At 44.1% G+C, this 23,977-nt stretch overlaps 1 protein-coding gene across 1 annotated transcript; it reads left to right on the forward strand.

The window, feature by feature from the left end:
• The first annotated feature begins 1,563 nt into the window (after positions 1-1,563).
• On the forward strand, positions 1,564-22,751 carry LOC135825831 (uncharacterized). Its single transcript, XM_065338462.1, has 8 exons — positions 1,564-1,727; positions 5,692-5,991; positions 11,456-11,587; positions 13,968-14,264; positions 16,451-16,582; positions 18,409-18,711; positions 19,524-19,655; positions 21,049-22,751. Exons 1-8 carry the CDS (start codon positions 1,643-1,645, stop codon positions 21,327-21,329), a joined length of 1,662 nt encoding a protein of 553 aa, XP_065194534.1. The 5' UTR covers positions 1,564-1,642; the 3' UTR covers positions 21,330-22,751.
• Positions 22,752-23,977: the final 1,226 nt, after the last annotated feature.

The raw sequence follows: 23,977 nt of genomic DNA on the forward strand, positions 1-23,977 counted from the left end.
CGTTACCTGTAGTCAAGGTTCTTCTAAATCTTTAGAATTAGTTCAATAGTCTTTCCGAAATTTCAAAGGATCACGCAAAATACGATGTAAATTGGAGGTGCAGATGACACTGGGATGGAGAGCCAAGGATTAAAATTAAAAAAGAGATGACAAAGTCGTCAAATGTCTGTATCACGTCAGTCAGTTTTGTGCCGATTTTTACACACTTTGACTCAACACTTTCCAGTTTAGAATCGTTAGTGTTGGACAAAGCGGATAACTTGTAAACTTATGGTCCTCTCTTTTTCAAATACGTCTATGTGCGCTATCTTCTTCCCTGTGTAGAAGCGTGTGGGTTGGTCTCATGTGTTGAAAGCCTAGTGATGTTGACCTGTGTGTGTGTGTGTGTGTGTGTGTTCGTGTTTGTGTGTGTTTGTGGTTGTGTGTGTTTTTTGTGGCTGGCAACAGTAGATTTGTGATAGTATTACCAGTGTACATAAAGTGTTCATAAACATTTATGTGTGGAAGGTGCTACACGTCTGTGGTGGATAGTAACAAAGGTAATAAGAGAATTGGAAGTGGGATACAGGGGCAGCTGGAATCAAGAGCAAACACCAAACATGAAAGGTGGTCGCACAATGGACAGTCTGCTTCCTATCTTTCTCCCAAAGAAGTATAGATCGGAACCGTCCAAGATGCACCACAGCTACGTAAGCATCCGCAGAGAATGTGTAGCGATGTTACATAACATTATCGCATCATTCGTGGCATACAAGGAAAAATCGGGAAGTCAATGGCTTGTCATGACATATGCGTCTTAATTTGTCACTCAGCACTCAGGTTTTCAGGAATTCCTCAACCTCGCAACAACCAACTCCGGATAACGATCATTGACAGATGCATGACCCCGGATGATTTGTTTATATGGGCAATATGCGAATTCTTCATGTTATTATTACTCCGTTTTTACACGACACTCAGCTTTTCAAACGACTAGTGTACGCATGAGACACAATCATGGATGTTAAACTCGTTCCCTGCATCAGACTGAAAATGAATGGAACTCCAGTTACATGCCTGCGTATGAGACAACATTCCTGCAAGCGGAGAAAAATGGCCAAGCCTGCTAGATATCACACACTAACACACACACACACACACACACACACACACTAACACACACACACACGGACACACCCACACGCATACACACACGCACATCCCCACACACACACTCACACACACACACACACACACACACACACACTCAGACTAAGACATGCCCATCCATCGCGGAAGCGATGATTGCGAACAGCTGTGTTAGACATAGCAATTATGCTGGGATTACGCCATTCAACACTTTGCAAGGCTGATGAACACCCACCCACACCCACACACATACACGCACATACACGTACCCACACACATACACACACACCTCCCCCCACACACACACATACATGTACACTTACGGACACACATCATGTTATGAGTAAGCTCCATTGTGCTGGACATATTGTTGCTTTCTAAACTCTTAAGCCAAGGGAACCAAGAGATTCAAGTCATTTATTGCACCACGTTTGATCGTTTCGTTGAATAAAATTACAGTTCAGGAAGAATTGATTTTGTCTTGTTAGTGTATTGTAACTGAAGGATAATAAACATGAAAGAACGGTTGAGGGCACGCCTACGGATGGTGTTCTTGGCCTTGGTGATGCTGGACCCGTGCTTTGTCAGGATTATCCCAGGTATGTAGACGAAGCTGATATTTAGTTTGCCGATCACTCGGATATAGTGTTAGCGACGCATGAGACAATTTCATTTTGTTTGAGGGGAAGGTGCAAACCGTAAAGGTCTGAAGAAATAATAATAATTATTGACTTTCACCGCCAGGAATCGAACCAGAGACCCTCGCTTCCCCTCGCGACCCTTATCCATCCGACAAAATCGCTGAGCAGGCCAAAATTGCAATTTCACGACACATGTTTACCTTCAAATTATCATAACTTTAGTCTCCATTGGCCGAATTCCATGATCGTGCGCTTCCTGGTAAGGACCTTCCGCGACGAATGCACAGAGGCCACATTCGACATCTATAAAGGCACAAGTCGAGCTTGCCAAAATTGCCAAACTTGCCCCAGCGCCAGATCTGCGGGCAGTATCCAAAATTGTCTCGCCATTTCACTCTCCTCCATCGCTGGACTTTGAATTTTTGTATAAAGAACATTTATTTGGTTTTTACGTCATGAGCATGTGCTTGGTGACGTAACTGGCATGCAAAAAAAAAATCTGACTTTGAAATATTCCCGAGCGCAGAAAATTCGGAATTGCCGTGATTTTACGTTCGGTGGACAATATCGTTGCAGGTGAGCATTGTAGCTCTTCGGTGATTCTTTGAGACAATAGCCTGGTGTTTTCTAATGGCGAGAGACCCTTCGATCATGGAATTTGGTCAAGAAATGAATGAGATATGATGGATTTACTGATCGACCGATAGTCGTAGAATTTTTACTGGTCGGACGGATGAGGGTTTTAAGGCCAGATTTGCTCGATCACTAAGCTATGCTGCAGTCGTCATCCAAGCCGCGACCATTACACATTATCTTTAGACTTAGAAAAAGTTACATTACTCTCCCGACTGAATCTTCCGCAGGGTTGACTTGATATTTGACTGACCCAAAACTGCCATGCAGAGCGCACACGATGAGGTTCATCCCCATGGCGATGCTCTATCCTTTCCGCCTGATTCAGAGAATTGCCATCTCTTTCCCTAGATTCTCCCGTGTCTTTACGCGTTTTGCCTGAGTGTGGACTAAAGTGTAAAATTAATTCACATATAAGCCCATGGGGAGTCGACAAGAAGACAAAAATGTATAAATGGCAATAAATAAGATAAGCTGAGGGTTTGTTGAGAGTCATCATGCCTATACACACCATCAAGAAACAGTTTGTGAGTTCTAAGAACGTTTTCTTGCGACGATCCTCCGTTGCATCATCGAGTCTTTTTTAGTGGTAAACACAGACTGTGTATGTGGTGCGTGTGTGTGTAAGAATATATGTGCTTGCGTGTGCGGTGTATGTGTGTGTGTGTGTGTGTGTGTGTGTTGGGTAGCAACACAAGTATAGGAAGAATAGGAAGCGAGACACAGGGCAGCTGGAATCAAGAGCAAACAGTAAACATGAAAGGAGGTCGCTTCACGGACAATCTGCGTCCTATATTGTCTCACTCAAGGAGGGGTTCTAGATCGGAACCGTCTAGGATGATGCAACACAGCCACGCAAGAATCCGCAAAGAAAGTGCGCGCGTGTGACATATGTGTGTGTGTGTGTTTGCGTGTTTGTATGTGTGTGTGTGTGTGTTTTACGAGAAACCACGAACCTCGAGAACAGAATACTGCATGATAGAGGTGGTAGCAGACGCAGCTGTGGTGACGAAACTGGAGCATATCCGCCGACCTGAGGTCTCGGCTTCAGGGACACTTGAGTGCACCAAAAACTGGGGAGGAGTAGGCACAGGGGGAGGGGAGGGGGCAATAAATAAGATAAGCTGAGGGTTTGTTGAAAGTCATCATGCCTATACACACCATCAGGAAACAGTTTGTGTGTTCTAAGAACGTTTTCTTGTGACGATCTTCCGTTGCATCATCGAGTCTTTTCTAGTGGTAAACACAGACTGTGTATGTGGTGCGTGTGCGTGTACGAATGTGTGTGCTTGTGCGTGCGGTGTGTGTGTGTGTGTGTTAAGTACCAACACAAGTATAGGAAGAATAGGAAGCGAGACACAGGGTAGCTGGAATCAAGAGCAAACAGTAAACATGAAAGGAGGTCGCTTCACGGACAATCTGCGTCCTATATATTGGCTCACTCAAGGAGAGGTTCTAGATCGGAACCGTCTAGGATGATGCAACTCAGCCACGCAAGAATCCGCAAAGAAAGTGCGCGCGTGTGATATATGTGTGTGTGTGTGTATGCGGGTGTGTATGTGTGTGTGTGTGTGTGCGTAGGTTTGTATATATGTGTATGTGTGTATGTTTGTGTGGCGGTGGGTCGTGTGTCTACGTTCGTGTGTGTGTGCTTGCGTTTGTGTGTGTGTGTGCGTGTGTTTGTGTATGTGTGTTTGGGTGGGCCGTGGGTGCCAGCGAGCGCGTATATAGTATGTATGTGTGTGGTTGTGGTCCATGTTTATGTGTAGTTTAGATAAACATCACTCCCTGCAAAGAGTACTTAGTGAGGACGTGAACATCGACCACAGAAGCACGGCACTGCGCTCATCGCTAGATCAAGCCATGACACAGGCCACCCTCGTGACTAACAAAACGTTATGCAGTCAAAAATACGCGTACGTGAATCCGCGACAGATCGGCTTATTATACTTACCCAGTGAACGGCCGACGATATTGATGAGCGTCTGAACGTCTCCCTGCTCTCCCTAGATTTCTACAAAGCATTTGATAGAGTAAGCCACTCAACTCTCCTCCGTCAAGTCACCAAATTCTCTGACCATAAAATCACCGCTTGGATTAAGAGTATTTTGAAGAGTCGACGCATGGCCGTGAAAGTTGAGTCATGCATGTAAGTAACTCCAAAGTCAGCAACCGTGGTGTGCCCCGGGGATCATATCTGTCACATCTACTGCTCGTGATCTACATTAATGACCTACCAGAAGCCATATTTCACTCGCACACCTTCTTGTTTGTGGATGATTCCACTATAATTTTGCCCAACAAAGGCTTTCTGTCCAGTCCCGGAATGCGAGCACACAATCATGCATGCCAAAATTGGGCCAGGAAAAAGTCGGAGTGTTTTCGCCGTCGAAAACATCTGTTTTAAGCTTCCGTTATATTCCAGCCGCAGCACCATCATCAGCGCCAACATATGCCAGCTACACTATGGAGGGTTTACCCTTTCCCAGCATTGACATCCTCTTATATCTTGGAGTTCGCTTCAGTGCAGACCTAAACATCTGCCACAGATTGAAGCAAAGAGTAAAACTAATTTGTCACGTGGCACATCGTCTTACACCATCGGTCATGATTCTCCTCTACAAGTGGAATGTTCGGCCTGTATTTGAGTATAGTGTCGTAGTATGGTCCTTCAGTCTTCAGTCAAGCGATTTGACTGAGCTGCATGGAGTCCAGTTGTAATGACGAGCCTCACAAACTCACTTGCAAACATTATGCTTCATTCACTGTTATGCGGACACCATGTACATCCCACCTCCCCCACCACACCTGCATGCTCCCCAACGCCTTCACACTGCACTACTTTTCACTACTTATACTTTAGCAGTTCACCATTCAAAACAGTGAACCCCTCGTTAGGTGACTAGCCTCTGGAAAATCCTAATAAAAAGTTATGCAGTCATTTACGCTTTGCACTGCCGCCATTAATTCGTCATGACAAACTGTCAACCAACGTAACCAGATCTTATATAGTCAGCGAGTGCGACAAAATGGCACAAGACCGACAAGGAGTACGGAGACATTCGGCGACCTGACACCTAGCTCCAACACTTCTCCAAGGCGCAAACCAACCACCTTCTGACTTGAAAGGCTCAGGTTCGGAAAGGTCCAAGAGGGGAAGGACTTCGTTGGTGGACAGTTTGTCATAACTCGTAACATTTTGTCCTTTTCCTTTCTTCATCATAACTGTATTGGCTCACCATCCGAGTTCAATATTATTATTATGCTCCATTTCTGTCCAAAACTGCAGCAAACGAAGACCTAGGGTCCTATCGATTTTGCTCTAGTACCGATACGGCTCTCCTGTACGAATATCGTGTGGGAGGATATAACTATACAACTGCTGTGCAAGTGTGTGAAGGGTACGATGGCAAGTTGCTAAGCCTGGAAACATTTCAAGCAAACTGTACCGATGGCATGCAATTCAGCATGATGGCCGCATGGATTGGCGACAAAGGTTATCAAAAATCCAATGGAGACTGGGTATACTGGTCTACTAACAACTATGGATATTTTGAGAATCAAGGCTTACAAGCTATATGTGAAATTCGTAAGTTTCTGATGGAGTGTGAGCTTAAAAGTAATGGTTTGTGGCACCTTCCTTCCCCAATTATTTATAATGCCATCCTAAGCTAATATTTAATGGCCTTGGCAACAGAGTCCATCTAACCTGGAAGCAGATTATATTACATCCAGCTATATGGTGTGAGTTTGCGAAGCCCATGGTTCTGTCCGATCTTCCGTGAGGCGATGTTTTCTTATTTTTTTTTTACAAAGACCACTCAAATGCAAAACATGAGATACAGCTAGGGGAAGCACGCACAACCTAAATCGTGGCAGTGGTGGTGAGGTTTAGGGAGCTCCGCCGACCTAGGGTCTCGACTTCATGGCCGCCTAGGCGCACCAAGAGTGGGTGGAGGAGGGAAAGCGAGAGAGTGAGAGAGAGCGAGGGAGAGAGAGAGAGAGAGAGAGAGAGAGACAGGCGTGTGGAAACTGGAAACACTACTACGTTAACCGTATACACAAACAAAGAAGCAATCAAAGCCGTCAATCTGAGCCTATGATATTTCAGCGTTTGTTCAGCACCTCCACGAGCAACACTAACTCCCGCTGTTATCTGGTGTTCAGCAGGTGTTTGTCAAGCTGGAAACGGAACGTCTCTGTAAGTTGTCCCTGGTGATGTTTGTACCTGGAGAGCACCATGTATATATAAGTGGTGCTCTTCAGGCACAATCTTCCTCAGCCTACTCAAGCTCAACTGATGAGGGGTGAATAACCCGAAATACTGTGTATTGAGAAGGGAGTGGTGCTTTCTTTCAGGTTTGCCGAGTGAAAGGTTTGATGGACTTCTTGCGTGCTCTTGGATGGCCGTCGTGAGTCAGTCAAGTGAGAATTCAAGTCGGCAGGAATTGCGCAAGCTGCCACGTAGGGATCAACACAAATTTCCCCAATTATCGCCGACGTCGCACCAACCTCTTCTTCACATGATATTTTATGCAGAACATATAGGCCATGATTCGCCTTATGCGCATTGATCCTTGAAGGGCGGTGGCGTTTCTACGGATGCAGAAAAATCGGCCTTTTGCCGAGTCTGACGTTAGCCGTGAAATAAACTATTTTTTATTGTTGGCCACGCTAGAGCTCATTGTAGCCCACCCTTTTTCATGTCTATGCGTTAAGTCACCCGAAAATCTAATATCGTATGCGAGAGGTGTAAAAGAATTAAAAAATGACCGAAAAGTATCGAAAGAAAAGTTGTCAGCATCGACGCAATCCACATATTCAATTTACTAACCAAACGTTTTTGTTCCCTTCTTATTATCGGTAAGTACAGAGATTAATGGAATTATTTATTTATTTATCCATTTCACCTTTCCGTTGCCAAAGAATATAGGCCAATATGGAGGGGGGGGGGCGGTAGCCAGCCATGGCAGTAAACAAAACAAAGCAAAAATAAATAAATGTTACACATTACTGGAGGCGAAGAGAAACAAATCTCGATCAAGAATTAGCAGTTGTTAGAACACGAGCTTCATGTTAGACTTTAATTCATTTAGCGTACAAGACGATTTTACTGATAGAGGCAGGGCCAGCCAGAGAGAATAGGCAGCGAAAAACGGAGATCTGGTATAAGCTGATGTTCGGGCTTTAGGTAAAGTGCAGGGATTGCGCGTAGGACGAGTTATATATATAATATATAAACTAGTTATATTTACGCAAGTGTGAATTGGCTTTGTCAGGACGAATAGAATGAACAACAATACACAGTTTTCAATCCACTTGACTAGAGATGGGGGAAGTGTTAAACATATCATACAGCTCGGCAGAAGGAAAGTATGATGGTTTGCGGAAAAGGACTTTCAGTATCCTCTTATTGTGGACTTCCAGGGTACTCATTACCGATTTACTTAGTAGGGATGACCAGGCGGTTGAGCAATAGAGAAAAATGGGAAGAATATGGCAATGATAAAAAAGGCGAATGTATTCAAGCGGTAGGTGGGAGCAGTGAGAAGCGAGGTTGCCAACATCTTTACTGGCTTTGCTACAGATATATTCGACATGTCTACTAAACGATAAGTCTGAGTCAATGACCAAACCAAGATGCTTGTGTTGCGTCACCACTGTGCGGTCTTTGAGGGATCCGGGAAGAGTGAGTGCATAGGTTGGTTGGCTCTGAGTTCGGCAGGAATAATATCTCAGTTTTGGCGATATTGGGTCTTAGTCTCCAGGTAGTCATCCGCTGATGGACTTCGTTGATACCGCGCTGGAGACTGTCTCGCAGCCTGTCTAGACACTCATTGAACCGGAGCGGTATTGTCAAAGTACCGAAACAATTTTTTCACTAGATCGACCTTTGGGCATACAGCACTAAAATCGATGAAATGTAAAATAGCATCCAAACTTAACAACAACTTAGAAAACTACAGTCAACTTCACCAATAACGACTGCGGATATAACGACAATTCGCGAATAACGACAGAATTTCCATGCCCAGAGCAAAGTCCCATACCACTGTAATGCATTATAATGAGACTTCGGGTATAACGACACTTCGCGAATAAGGACACCTTTTTGATGCCCCGCCGAGTGTCGTTATAAGCGAAGTTGACTGTATACCTGGTAGGAGCTTCTGTGCACGTGCTGGTAGATTTCGCAGCAAAACATGTATACAGTGTATTATACACAAAGGCAGAACAACAGGGACCAACAAATCTTTCTCGTAACTCGGAGTTTCGTGTTCATAAACACTCTTCGTCTGATGAGTGTTTATGAACACGAAACTCCGAGTTGCGAGAAAGATTTGGTCCCTGTATTTCTGCCTCTGTGTAGTACGCTCTGCGCATTTTGAGGTATTGAGCACTATTAGCAGCAAGGACTCCAGACACTTTGTCAGTGTATTATACATGTACAGTCAACTTGGCTAATAAGTTCGACTGCGGATTTAACGACAATTCGCGAATAACGACAGAATTTCCATGCCCAGAGCAAAGTCCCATCCCCCTGTAATACATAATTATATTGAGACTTCGGGTATAACGACACTTCGCAAATAAAGACTCCTTTTTCATGCCCTGCCGAGTGTCGTTACAAGCGAAGTTGACTGTATTATAGCACTAGCGACCTCGCATCATGTGTCGTGCAGACCGTGCCGGGGTAGACATGTGCATGTGCTGGTCCCCACAGTGCAGCACATTTTTCTTTCTTCCAGACTCCGCAATCGTATGCCCGTGGGTGACGAAAAACATACATGTAGAAGTATAAACGTGTGGCCTTATAGGCCATTGGAAGATCATCGGACGGGATTGATCACAGTCGCTTCTGAATTGTTTTGGTCTAGGTGGATGAGTGACAGCTCTTTACTTTGGTATTTTGTGCGCGTCATTGGTATCGCGACTTCCTAAAAAAAGATTGAATCTGATAATAATCGGGGTGAACTTATTTTCAAAAGGGTAAAGTTTGTAAACTGATAGCTGCCCAGCATGCTGACATGAATAGATAATGATAACGACATGTTATCGTAACGGACAGCACAGGCTACTTACCCTTCAGTATCTGTAATACATGTTGTGAACCCTCTGGTTCTCTAAAGTATCAGGAACGAACGACCCCACACGGCACGAGGACAACTATTTATTCTCAACAGTATATTTCACTTCCATCGACCAATAACAATGAACAATGGATGACTTAATGAACAACTGAATGAACTGAACTAACTGAATAACTAACACTAAAACCACCAGGTAGTTATAGCGTGAAAATGACAGCGTATATGAGAAAAGCATACACATACAACATACAACTACAGCGCACACAGCAAACCGCACATAGCGCATGTAGCGTATACTACGTCGTAAACATCAACGGTACGGCGGAGTCGGAATACAACTGCATTGGAACGAACACAATGTCACAAGCGAGAAGGCCTTTCACTCTCGAGAACTTGTGGTTTCACAACATTCTCCCCACCAAAGGGCTTCTCACCGCCGTACAAACTCACAAGTCAAACGATTTGGGGCTTACTACGCGTCATCTGCTGCTGCGGTGGTGGCCATGGTAGAATATCACTAATGCCCACCACTTCAGACAACTCGACATCGCGAAGCTCGCCGCTGTGGGCTGTCGCACACGCCACTGTTACCGATCCACTTCGACATGGGGCGGACGCTGAACCAGACAACACACAACCGATACTTTTACCAAGCTCGCCGATGTGGGCTGTCATACACGACACGGTCACTGGTACACTGCTTCGATCCGGGGCGGGCGCGGAACCCCAGAACACACATCCGATCTCTGTGTTCCACACAGTCTCGCCGTTGACCTCTTCCGTGCTAACCAGTAGTATCGCCCTTCTCGTTTCCTTATCTTCTACGCCTTGCGCTTTTATGTCTTGCGCCTCTAACTCTTGCGCCTCTAACTCTTGCGCCTCTATCTCTTGCGCCTCTAACTCTTGCGCCTCCAATTCTTGCGCCTCTAACTCTTGCGCCTCTAACTCTTGCGCCTCTAACTCTTGCGCCTCTAACTCGTTCGGCCGAGACTCCAGCTGCTTCTGAGCGTCTCCGACCGATGTCGCCATGCACTGTACCGACCCAGTGGGCCTCGGATCTGATCCTCCCACTGGCTTCGAATACTCTTCTGACCGCTGCTTGTCTGCAAGCAAAGTCTTACACGCCTTGTCCGGCGTCCTTCCGGGCGAGGCAAGCAAATCTCGCTTTGCTTCCTCATAATATGTACCGACGGCGATGCGCTCGGCCATCTTCTTGAGCTTTTCGTTAAACTCTGCGCGGAGCGCACACTCTTGCCGTCTAGCACTGCGCTCTTCAAACTCCTCGGTCTGTCGGAGCCTCTTCTCCACGTATTCCCTCAACCTATCGCCTTCAAATCCATACCGAATTCCGTTGGCGATAAAGCTGGCTTCGATGATCCATAGTTCCTGTGCCATGCTCGCTTCGTATCCTGGCGTGGTCGCCAAATGTTGTGAACCCTCTAAGATTCTCCAAATTGTCAGGATCGTACGACCACACGGCACGAGGACAACTCTTTTCCTTTACACAGTATATTTCACTTCCATCGACCAATAACAATGAACAATGGATGACTTAATGAACAACTGAATGAACTGAACTAACTGAATAACTAACACTAAAACCACCAGGTAGTTATAGCGTGAAAATGACAGCGTATATGAGAAAAGCATACACATACAACATACAACTACAGCGCACACAGCAAACCGCACATAGCGCATGTAGCGTATACTACGTCGTAAACATCAACGGTACGGCGGAGTCGGAATACAACTGCATTGGAACGAACACAATGTCACAAGCGAGAAGGCCTTTCACTCTCGAGAACTTGTGGTTTCACAACAATACATGTACATGTTAATTTACTTGTTCGTCGTTCTATTTATTTGGTCTCGTCATGTTGCCATGCTCTGGATAGAGTCGTATCATCACAGCTCTAAAATTGATCAAGAGAAAATGTGCTCCTTTCGTTTTGAATTCAGCCTGTAATCGCACTGCTGGAGATCATATTGCTGGAATAACACCAGATGGCAGCGTCATTTGTGATCCTGGATATGTATACCGCCATAGTCAACCAGTGTGCAAAGAAACAACACAAGTTCTTTCATGTGTTCGTAAGTCTGACGATGTGATTCTTACCTGGTTTACTACTGCCTTCTGCTACTATAAAAAGCAGTTGTCCGTTGACAAACCCCCTTTTATTTACAATGCAGTTGCGTGATGTCCACCACTTTCTGAACATTTCTGCCCAAACGTACCCAATAATTCCACTCGCATAATAGTGGACGGTATTTCCTATCGTAGATTTCCTTCCGTCACCGAAGTGTACGACATACTTGCATTTGCTTGGTTCCGAACGCAGTGCCAACTGAATTTGCCAAATTGACATGGTATGTGCGTCATTCGCAGCCCTTTTCATTTTTTATTTCTTTTAAAATATTTGTTTTTTACTATGTGCAAATCCATACAAAATAATGGGGGTAATGAAAGAGACAAAGACAAAATACAAAGACAACAAAGAAGTAGTAGGTGATGCAAGAGCTGTGGTGGTCAAGGGCGGTGCACTCCTCCGACCATTCCCGTCTCGGAATAAACATGGATTGTGCGGGTCAAGGGGGTATACTATGAATGAAGGATGTAAAATAGCATCTGAAAATGCAACAGAAAGGCGTCTTCAATCTCTATGAATTTACTCTCTTGAGGTCTGTTGTTGAAAACGAAAATCCACTGGATATTAGAAACTCGGATGTTGAGCCATAAATATACTTTGAAGTATGTAGAAAGGAAAAGGACATAAGGATACGAGTTAATATAAAGGGTTAAGAGTAACTTTCCATCACTGTAACTGGATACTACTTGGTCCGACTTACTAAATTGTGCGCTTCACTTCAAAACTCAAGCCTATGTCCAAAGGAGCACCTGTACTCAAAAATCGACCAAGAGACGATAGATAGACAACTACTGTGTCGTTTTTTTGGCCTGACGTTCTAGTTTTTGTCTGGTTTCTCAGGGCGCTTCTTCAAGTGCGTCAACCTGCAAAACGTCGGCATTTTTTCATCTCCTCCAAGCTACACTGCGCGTCCTTGTTTTTATCACTCTATAGGCACGATTTAGACGATCGACTTCGCCTCCTCCTCGTGCAGTACGACTGTCAGAATGGTGGCTGTAGGTGTTTTCGCCTGACGCTCCCACGACACTTTCAAATGAGGCGAACAAGTAAACCACCACGCATAAAAAAATCACTTCTCATCACCGTGTGCCGCGCTCATAGAACTACTGAGTCTGATCTGTGTCGACATGACTGTCCCACAGTCAGCTGCATCAGACCATGCGTGCTCTTCCCTGCCTGTTTCACGAATCCACTGGCCCCGGAGACTGGCAATCTTGTGACGCATCGCGATCGCGGCTCCCAGGAGTCGGCGAGGACTCCGCACCATTCACGAACCGTATTCACCCTCTCTGCGCTTCAGTTTTCCAGCCAGGTTGTCGCCTGAAAGTCGACCTCAAGGGCGGTTGTTTATGTCGATCAACTTCTCCAAGATCTCTTCTGTGTTCTTGATTCGTCGGCCGCCACATCGTGAACGAATGCGAGAGAGATCAGCACAAACTGGACGGAGCGATGCAGGTGCTTTCTGCACGAGTTTCTGGATGACGCGTTTGCTGAACTTGATTCTTCCAAGGAAACAGCGACTGCAGCGATTTCAATCCGCCAGGAAGCACTCGAGAACGATCGCCCAGGAGTTTCTGGTACTCCGTGTTAATTCCCCTTCGCAGTGGGATGTTGATTTCAGCACCAGGCCTTCTCTGTGTTGCGCAAGAAGCAACAGGAGTACTCTGACGACAAAAATTGCACGCAAAACGCTCGAGTCGCTGCCTCCTTTGGGGTTGGAGCCATTTCTTGTTCAACGTCACAAATCGACAACTGAAGGATAGTGTTAGGTAGCTGGAAAATTTGCTCCGTCCTGAGATTATTTGAATTTGTTTGGTTGACGTTCGAAGCGAAACGCACATTTTAATAAGTCGGACCAAGTATATACAGTCAGAAAGTGCAATAGCTAGGCACAAAACGGACAAGAGGACTGAGACATTCGACGTCCTGACACCTAGCTTCAACACATCTCCGTAGCACTAACGACAGCCTTCCAACTTGGAAGGTTCAAGGTTATGGAAAGACTTCGTTTTCGTTGCGCTTGCCTTCCCCTCTTTGGTCTTTCCATAACCTTGAACCTTCCAAGTTGGAAGGCTGTCGGTTAGCGCTACGGAGATGTGTTGAAGCTAGGTGTCAGAACGTCGAATGTCTCAGTACTCTTGTCAGTTTTGTGCCTAGTTATTGCACTTTCTGACTGTATATATAGTATCCAGTTACAGTGATGGAGAGTTAGTCTTAACTCGTGTCCTTATGTCCTTTCCTTTCTACACTGGATATTAGTTTGTAACAACAGATATTTTACATTGATATGCCGTTGTTGTTCCATTTTCTCTCTGAACCTGCAGTACACAGAGAACTAGAAGGCTATCGCTTTTGCTCCCGAACGCATACCATCCTACAAGAGGTGCGTCATACCGATGGATTTTACTATACAGCCGCAGTGAAGGCATGCAATGCGATTAATGGCCAAGTTCTAAGCTGGGAGGCATTTGCAGCACATTGTGCGGATGACATGCGGCTGGACAAGATGAGCGGAGCCTGGATTAAATCCAACGGTTTTATCCATTCAAGCGGAAAACACCTGCATTTGTCTACTAACAACGTTAGCATTCACAGTCCTATTCGCACTATATGTGAGAATCGTAAGTTCCTCAGCGTTGGTGGTCTTGCTTCGTTACAAAAGAACACAAACGCAGCTCAACACAAAAAATTCCAAGAAAGATTGGTAAATTGAAGAGAAGTAGAAGGACAAACATTTTACGAGTTGTCACAAACTGTTCACCAGCGAAACCAGATCCTATACAGTCAGCGAGTGCGACAAAATGGCCCAAAACTGACAAGGTGTATTCGTCTAGGGATTGAGTTGAATCGTTTACACAACCTTGATGCATCTGCCTAGAGTTTCTTCGGATTAGACTATTCCAAATTTCCTTTTTAAGTTCGTCGCCTAGTTTCAGCTTTTGTATCTTTGTTTCAATACACCCGCTTCAGTACCACCAGCACCAGCACCACAACCAGCCCTGATTGCGTTTGAATGCGTTGAGGTTTTGTACATTGTTGTTTTCACATTTTGCTGATTGCAATAAAAACTCTGTGTTGCCAAGGAGTATTGGAATTTTCAATCAATACTCTTTGTCAGTTTTGTGCCATTTTGTCGCACTCGATGACTGTATATGATCTGGTTACGTTGGCGGACAGTTATTCATAACTCGTAACATTTTTGCCCTTCTCTTTTTCTTCCATAATTGAATTGGCTCGCAATCCGAGTTCAAAATGGAAGAGAGGACGAAGATAAGACTAGAACACATAAGTTGAGGGTTGACAGAACAGGCAACTGCGGACTCAGGGCGCACTATCCACTGTCGCAGCAGGATATATCATCCCACCTCCAGCCAAGCTGATCTCATAATATTATTGTCGAAGAGTTTAAAATGATTGGTGTATATGGGTGGGTACTTCAATGTATGACCGTCTCCTGCTCTAACTCAAGTTACTTTCTTCGCTCTAATCACCAATATCAAGTACCATCCCTTGTCAATCCATACCTATTAGTACATGACTGTACATATCAGCATGTAGTTGGAGAGTGCTACATGCATACCCATGATTGTCTACTCGTCTCATGTACCCTATGTTGAGATATTCACCATGTTAGTGAAAAATGTTCTCCCCTTTTCTGTTATTAGTGCGAACTGCGTACTATGCTACCTTCTACACACGTCTCCTGGCGCTCACTGCTCATGTCATGCAGTGATTATACCATGTAATAGAATCAAGCAAGAGTACGAGTGTGAGATCGCCTAATCACAGCCCGCCGAGGGAAGCACAAAGAGCTGTGATGTAGGCTGAGTATTTTGATTACCTTTCTGACATGCACCCACTCACATCCAACTGGTGAAATATTCAAAAAGGGCCGTGATTGGCTGATAAAACATGAACACGACTGTTTTCGTTTGATGTCTGACATGAACACGCACTTCGATCTTCCTATTGCGCTTGAAAGCGCGAATCAACCTTCTGGAGACCGAGTCGAAAAAAACCCAAGAGAACTTGATCAGTAAATCAAAGCCCTACTGGAGCGGACTTTGATCGTAAAATATAAGCCCACCACTCCTTTTCTTTCTCTACTTTTCCATGGCCACATCAGCATATTAAATTTAACGATGGTCACAACGACCAAAGCATTGAATTGAACGGGAGCAATAACAATGAACAGGTAAAGCAAAGGGGTCATAAAACAAGGCAAAGAGTAATGGCTAAAAGCAACAAAGATAAATGCGCAACCATACACAAAGAAATAATCGCAAAGAGTGTAACTGTGTAGAAACCTACCAAACGAGTTGCTTTCGACCTATATATCAATCATTGAACGGAAGTGTGTGTTTGCTCCGATATTGCTTGCACGTGGTTGGGGTTTCTTAGTCGAAATACCTACAGCTGCCAAACCATTCAACAACTTAGTGCAGTACTGTGTACGCGTTGCTAAATAGAGAAACGATCATCTGAAAACACAGCACGACATTCAGGATGCTCCAAGAAAGGACTAGCGATGAACGAGTCATACTGATCTGATCTGACATCAAGGCAATCACTATGCCAGGTTGAACCATCCAATACAAAATACATGTAGCTACGTTGTATAGTCGACTCAGTTCAAAGTCAGTTGTAATCCGTTTACCACAAGGCAACTGGTTTGTCGAAACATAACCGTGACGGGTATCACGTATTGTGTTAAAGAGTTGATCGTTTGTTTGGTCTCAAACCAATAAGCCACGAGAGTGTGAGCTCTGAGTCGTAGTACCTGTATGTGCATTCATTATGACTTCAGCTTGCAGACGCTCTGTCGGGGATCACATTTCCGCCATAACACCAGAAGGCAACGTCATCTGCGATCCTGGATATGTATACCGCCATAGTCAACCAGTCTGCAAAGAAACAACACAAGTTCTCTCATGTATTCGTAAGTTTGGTGATGTAATTATTCACTGATATGATGCAGGAATTCACTCACCTTTTATCGCGATCAAAAAAGCTCTATAAAATTTAACGCGTTGTAGAGGGAAAACGCTAAAGGTCCTCTCGAAATTCATGTTGCATGGTTGTGTACAAGTTGCTAAGAATATAATTAAAGTAGAAAGGAAAAGGACATATGGAAACGAGTTAAGAGTAACTCTCCATCACTCTAACTAGATACTATGTATTATACAGTCAGAAAGTGCAACAACTAGGCACAAAACTAACAGAGTACTGAGACATTGGACGTCCTGACACCTAGCTTCAACACATCTCCGTAGCGCTAACCGACAGCCTTCCAACTTGGAAGGTTCAAGGTTATGTAAAGACCAAAGAGGGGAAGGCAGAAGTTTTGTGCCTAGTTGTTGCACTGTTTGACTGTATAATAGTATTTAGTTTCAGTGGTGGAGAGTTACTCTTTACTTGTTTCCATATGTCCTTTTCCTTTTTACTTTTATAATTGGCTCAATACCCAAATTTTAAGAATATAATAATGTTATTTTACGCCAATTCCGAGAATACTATCTTCAGGAAGTTTGACCATTCTCATAGCCAGCAATCGCATGTCATCACGTACATTCAAAATCAACATAATTTTGCGAATCGACCTTTTTTCAGGATCACTTTTCAACGAGGACGAAGCAAAGTCGGCCGAACGAAGCCTAAAGGAAGAAAATCATCCTCTCCACTTCACCATCACGATACTGACATAGATACGAGATGAAAGAACTAAAAAATCCACAAGAAAACTGTCCGGCCATCATCGCGCTGACTTTGGTCTGACTTTGGTCTGAGAATTTCTATCACGATCAAAAATGTACGAGGAGCACTCAAAAATACACCACAGACGTACCTTTATCGCTCTCTACTCCTTTTTCAAGGCACAAAAGTCGACTCTCCACTTTCAAACCAGGAACTAGACATACCAGTGGTCCTTTTCAGCTGCTCCACGAGCGCAGGAAATGTTCACCAAGGGGCGCAGAGCAGCATCCATTCCAGAAAAAGAGCTAAAATACGAGTGAGACTGCATGCCTGAGTACATGAGTACATGTATGAGTACATGCAGAAAATAGTCAATTTCAGCGTTTCTGCTCCAAACAGCAACTAGCTTCAACTAGAAACAAAGATTACACCAAAGGATCAAACAACAACCATTTTCTGCCGTTTTTTTGCAGATGGCTTCCTTGTGCTTGGCCCAGCACGTCAAAAAATCACACCTCGGAGGAGTACAAAAATTACAACTCTCAGATGTCCTCGATTGCTGACCATGTTGGCTTCTTGACAAAAATAAAACTACATTAACATGTCAGTACCACTTGTTTAAGTCGTGCCAACATTATTTTTGAGCGGTACCATTTTTACAGTGCGCTGCGAGACTGTTGAGAGCCGTCGCTATACCAAGTTATCCTTGAAGCCTTCTTTTCTGTCTCCTCCGTAGTATGAACACTCTGTAAAGGTTCCACCTATGGTATGCACTTGTTGGTTCCAAGCTCCGGACTGAAAAGCACACAAGAAGTGCTGCCACAAACCCTTCCACTAACACCAGCACAAATTTACATGTGAAGAATCTCTGCATTTGCCGAACCTCTGAAGAAGTCAACACGAAACGCAATTTGGTGTTTTTCACTTTCGCTTGACGGTAAAGGGTTTTGTAGTAAAAAAAGAACTGGGAAAAGGTTTCGAAAGTAACAAAAACTTCTCAAGAATTGGCTTTCAATCTCTACCTTTGTTATATCCCTATTGTAATCTGTTTATATGCAAACTTACCTGCAGCACACCAGGAACTGGAGGGCTATCACTTTTGTAACCTTACCCGTACCGTCCTCCAAGAAACCCCTCGCGAGGTACGGTTAAACTATACTACTGCAGTACAAGTATGCGACGGGAATAATGGCAACGTCCTGAGCTGGAAGGCGTTTAAATCACATTGTGCCACTGGCATGCAGTTCGACGAGAGAAAAGCTGCCTGGATCAGGTCCAACGGCTATATTGCTTCAACTGGAAAGCGCGTACGGTGGACTACAAAGGATTTTGGCAAATATGAAGACGGACCTTTGCGCACTATATGCGAAACTGGTAAGCACTCATACCCTTATCCTCTCATCGTCCCAGTGTTCCATTTTTCCCATTGTTCAGTTATAGCCTGTGAGCGGCTATGCATATAAAGGTTTGTTTCATTATTCATCCTCCCCTAAGTGCGGTCCTGTGCGTAGTAGTTATCTACCCTAATATCCAGGAATCCAAACCATATCTAGCCTATCCAGACACGATAATGTTTATCAATCCAGCTGCCTGGAGTATCTTCGTTCACCCATGCAGCTGTTTATTCTCGCCTGTACAGACTGAATACGCCGCTCACTATGGCGCTGCGCAGAGACGTGGATGTATGTAAACATCGAAATTATCAGCAGAGCATCTGGGTTTCATTGTTTTTATGAGTATTCATAATCCAAACAGCTTGTGATGATGATGATCATGATGATGATGATCATAATGAATAGAGGATATTCATGGTAGGCGTTCCACTTTATGAGAACCAATGACTGGTGCCGAGATGTCTACGACGTCGAGCAGTGGCAGCTGATTGGCCGTACAGCGGTTCAGGGAATCAAAGTGAATGAATCAGAAGGAAGGTAACCCGAGAGAGGGAACTAATCTTCAGTCGTGATCATCCACATCGATGAATAGAACATGAAATCGATTTTGGAAACAATCATGACTTCATTGTTGTGGTGATGACGGTAAATTCTATCCTTTTATTGATATCTCCATCCGAGTCAATTTTATTGATATCAAATTTTAAAGTTGTTCCCGCCAAGTTTATAGAAATATAAAGATAATTTAAGATTTCCCTCAGCCAATGAAAATAAAATTTATTCTGCCTGTAGCTTGTCAACGCGCTGCCGAAGATCACATTTCTACCATAACACCTGAAGGCAACGTCATCTGTGACCCTGGATATGTATACCTCCATAGTCAACCAGTGTGCAAAGGAACAACACAAGTTCTCTCATGTGTTCGTAAGTCTGACGGTCTCACAATAGCATTTAACTTGATGGTTTTGTTCCCGTCGTGATGTCATTATTTGCCACTTGCCTAACATACATATGAATAGTACATTTATAAGGGATTTTCAGGCACTTTCTTCTTATTTCCTACATTAAAATTAGTTGTATTCTACGAAGGCGAGATGCAAAAAGATTTATCAGTCTGCTAGAACTGATACTAGCCAGAAAATTAACCCTGGGCGGCGATTGAAAGTGGATCATGAAAAGCAAGCGGGGCAATGGCAGGAGTGATCGAGATAGTTGTATACACGCTCGAGATATTAGTAACCAGGAAGGTGCGTGGAGGTGGAATAAGTTCTGGCCAAGGAAGACTGGATACATTGAATTACTGTCTTCGAGAAAGTTAGGTAAAGGAGAGAAAAAGGTACATGAAAAAGGGTACATTTACTCTGACGCTGTTTCAACTACCTACTGCACATGAACGACCATTCATCAAATATCAACATATCAACAATGACTGGTAAATGTTCCTGGGAAAAATTCCTAGGACTATTTTCATATTGTAACATGGAAATTGTGGGCACTAGTTATGCTATCGAGTCCACCAACAGATTTTGAGCATTTTGTCAGTTTGTGCAAGATTGTGCAGGTCTGACAGCTCAAAATATGGATTAGTTGGTGGACTCGATCGCATAGCTTGTGCCCACAATTTCCATGTTACAATTCTTTTCCTCGGCTCACCATCTGAGCACTATCATCATAATTATCACGGCATAGCATTGCTTCTAATGTGATCCGGATTGTTCTGGAGCGAAATGCGCGTGCTTTTCTTTTAAGGGTTTGACAACAACTTGATAGCATTGGCATCCAATTGCTTTTCAAAATAATGTTTGTAAACTGGAGCTAACACATAGTGATACACAAGAGAGTTGCTGGAGGGATGCCGGACCTTTTGGACACACGGTCTTGGTTGTAAAGTAGATTGTTCACTGTCTTTCGATATAATTGTAGTCTTGGAACCAGGCCTTGAAACTCATTCTGGTTTTCTCACTTGCTTTTTGACAGTTTCCGTTATGAAAAAGTGCGCAACATTTAAAGAAAAGAGAGCGGCTGCACGTTATTTGGACGTGACGTGGAAGGTCCGCTCAGGCCATTTGACTCACGCATTGGCAAAGAACGCGAGAGAGCTGCATCTCAGGTCGAAATTTGACGCGAAATTGGGCGTTACGGGAAACATAACGTGCGCAACTGCAAGCTACTTTGTTGTGTACATTATTGTATGCATAGAGATTAAACAGGTGATATAAAATAGAAGACAAAAATATAGGAACGAATTATCATTCGCACCAATTCAAGGTGTATCCAGGTTCAAAAATGCTCCTTTGTGCGTTTCCTATTGTCGTAGGGCAATTGAACAATAGCAGTTCAACATTGTTGGTGGTTGGTATTGGAATTGGTTCCTTTGCGTTTGGTTGCATCATGACGGTCATTGTGATCAGTATGTTCCAACGGATACGATCAAAGGCAAACAAAATCAGGAATGAACCACAGGTGTCATCTGATGCTCTGCATTGTAATGAAGGGGCAGTCAACATGACGGAGAGTGACCTATACGGAAACAGCGAATCAGATCCGCAGGCAAACCGACCAGATCGTGATTGTAATGTATATACCATCACTCACTGAGCATCCACATCAGCCCATGTTTCTCAAGACCTGGCACGCACATGTTTTACTTGTCGCATAAGTACTCCTCTGTATCTCACTCCTTAATTATTAATTAAAACTGCATATAGTTGCCTGATGATCGTAGTAATACGTGAAACTCAGAGTTGTAACAAAGCTTCCAATCTCTCTCTTGTGTACAAGGCTCTGCCATACATGGGTATTGAGCACTCTTCGGACAGTGAAGCACACCACGTGACTACGTAAAACTGCATTATACATGTTCACATACTACAATCTCATCATCATCATCATCATCATCACGACTCTCACACAATCCTTAGCTCTCCCGTAATGTATATTGCATATTCTTCCTACAGAGATTCTCCCGTTTATGTCAGTAACGATGTGCACAAAGTGTTCCAAATCCGACATTACTTTACCCACGAATGCTGTGTGAGGTCGGATTACATTCAATGAAGTATATCAGTAGGACATGCCCTCTATGTTTCTAAATGTATTGGTAATGCTCGAATTGACACCGATATCGATTAAATTTTTAAACCCTTGTTACCCTTTTATGCATGTCATCAAGAGTAGATAAACGGATTGGTCAGCCCACGACGAAAATGTTTGGCGCCCCAGATGATGGTGCGAGTCTTAAGTGAAGTTTTGCCTCATGCATTTGGCTGGGCTTTACAATACAAGGTCGGTGCCCAGCACGTGCTCTCACACTGCTCTGCGGCAAAATGCAGAACACGCGCCATGTTTTCCGAACAGGGTGACGTTAACAAAAAATTCCTCCATGTGCCGGGTATCTACAGAATCGATTGATTGTGCAGGAGAGGTGCGGAGTTGCACAATCTTGTTTATCTACTCTTTATGTCAGGTTTGGTCGCGTGACATTATTTGCTCGTCACGCTGCATGATGGTACTGTAGTTGCTTCAATCCCGTTGTTCGTTGTTCTCCTTTGCTTAACATGACGTTGTGTTCTCAGAGGGTGTATGGCATTCTTATTCTATGTGAGTATTCGCTTCATTGAATTCTGCTGTATTTGACTAGGGTTCAAAATTACTGATCCCCTTTTTCCTTTTATGCAATTGGTTTCAATGTTATTAACATTGTGTTCTATGTCTGCTAACGCAGTAAGGAGGGCGAGCTGATGCGGCATTTGATTCAGCTCGTCCTCCTTATTGCGTTATTAAACTTGTTGTCTCCTCCCCGAATATTTAAATACTTCAGGCCGACATGTGTTCTACTTCTCCATTATTTGCAAATTGTTTTTTGTTCGCCCATAAAAGAGGTTTCATGATTATTTTGCTGCTAGGTTCATGTTTGCTTATGGATACATTATCGAGAGTTGCCAGATTTGCACCTATCCCTGAGAACACTCTTTCCATTTTATGCAAATAATTATTACCCATCGGTTTCCGAATGTTTGCTTTAGCCCTCCCAGCTGGTAACCAAACGTATGTGATTTTGCTGTTGTTGTATGTGTGTGGGGGGGGGGGGTAGGAGGGATCACACGAACTGGGCACCAAGGTGCCCCAATTCAAAGAACGACAGTTCACGGAACGACAGTTCACAGAATGATATTTCACAGACTACCTTTTTGACAGACAGCCCATTTCACCGGAAGACAGTTCACAGAGCACTGTTTTTATCGACAGCCCATTTCACCGAATTTGATAAGTCATCCACTCAAAAATGTATTGTTTCGAAATAAAGCAAAGTATGAAGAATATGAGAGTATGCACGTGTGACATGGTCATTTCACTATACACAACATTGAACGCCAAATTACGCGCTACTCCGCGGAGGAACTCTCTTGATGGTTGCTGCTCGACGGACTGTAGCAGAGCCCTCGACCGTTCCGCCTATTCGACAACATTCAACGCCAGATTATGTGCTACTCCACGGAGGAACTCTCTTGGTGGTCGCGAGCCCTCAGCCGTTCATCACATTGCTGATATCTCTTTTTCCGCTTAGGACCAGCGTTTCCAGCGACAAGCCGCTCAGGCTCTCGTTCCCTGGTGGCCTGCTCCATTTATTATTATTTATTTTTTCTTATTTTATTAGGGATTTCCCAACAGGCAATGTTGCCTTTTTACTGGGAACCCTAAATGAGACTTTGTGTGAGCGCGAAACAAAGCCAGTGACCCAGCCAGGCGACAAGATGCTTTGAACGAACAGTTTATTGGTTTTGGAACACAAGATGATCCTTCATGGAATGTGCCAGACTTCAAGCCACCCGACGCCCCATCACGTGGAAGAACTACACCTACGTTGCAAGATGTCACCACCACGCCTTTTGCTGTGGCAAAGCAAATCCGCAACCTTAAGACCCGAAAGGCTGCGGGAGCGGACGGTATTTCTCATGAACTCCTGAAACTATTTTGTTCCAGTATTGCATACCCTCTCAGCCTCATCTTTAACTTCACGTTTGCAACTGGTGCTTTCCCTGCTATTTGGAAACACGCAATTGTAACTCCGGTCTTTAAGAACAAGGGAAGTAAGCTCGATGCATCGAATTACCGACCGATCTCGTTATTGTCAACAATCTCCAAGCTGTGTGAACGTATTATGTACAACCACTTATACACTTACCTGTCTCCTGTTCTACATCCGTCCCAGTCTGGATTCCGAAAAGGCGACTCTACGTCCTGGC

This window comes from Sycon ciliatum, chromosome 10 (genome assembly GCF_964019385.1).
Source record: "Sycon ciliatum chromosome 10, ocSycCili1.1, whole genome shotgun sequence".
Classification (NCBI taxonomy): domain Eukaryota; kingdom Metazoa; phylum Porifera; class Calcarea; order Leucosolenida; family Sycettidae; genus Sycon; species Sycon ciliatum.

Excerpts from the sequence above, each read along its gene's own strand:
- LOC135825831 (XM_065338462.1), top strand. The coding sequence starts at position 1,643 with ATGAAAGAACGGTTGAGGGCACGCCTACGGATGGTGTTCTTGGCCTTG. Across the intron at positions 11,588-13,967 it reads ACAAGTTCTTTCATGTGTTC|TACACAGAGAACTAGAAGGC; the intron begins GTAAGTCTGACG and ends CTGAACCTGCAG. Across the intron at positions 19,656-21,048 it reads ACAAGTTCTCTCATGTGTTC|GGCAATTGAACAATAGCAGT; the intron begins GTAAGTCTGACG and ends CTATTGTCGTAG.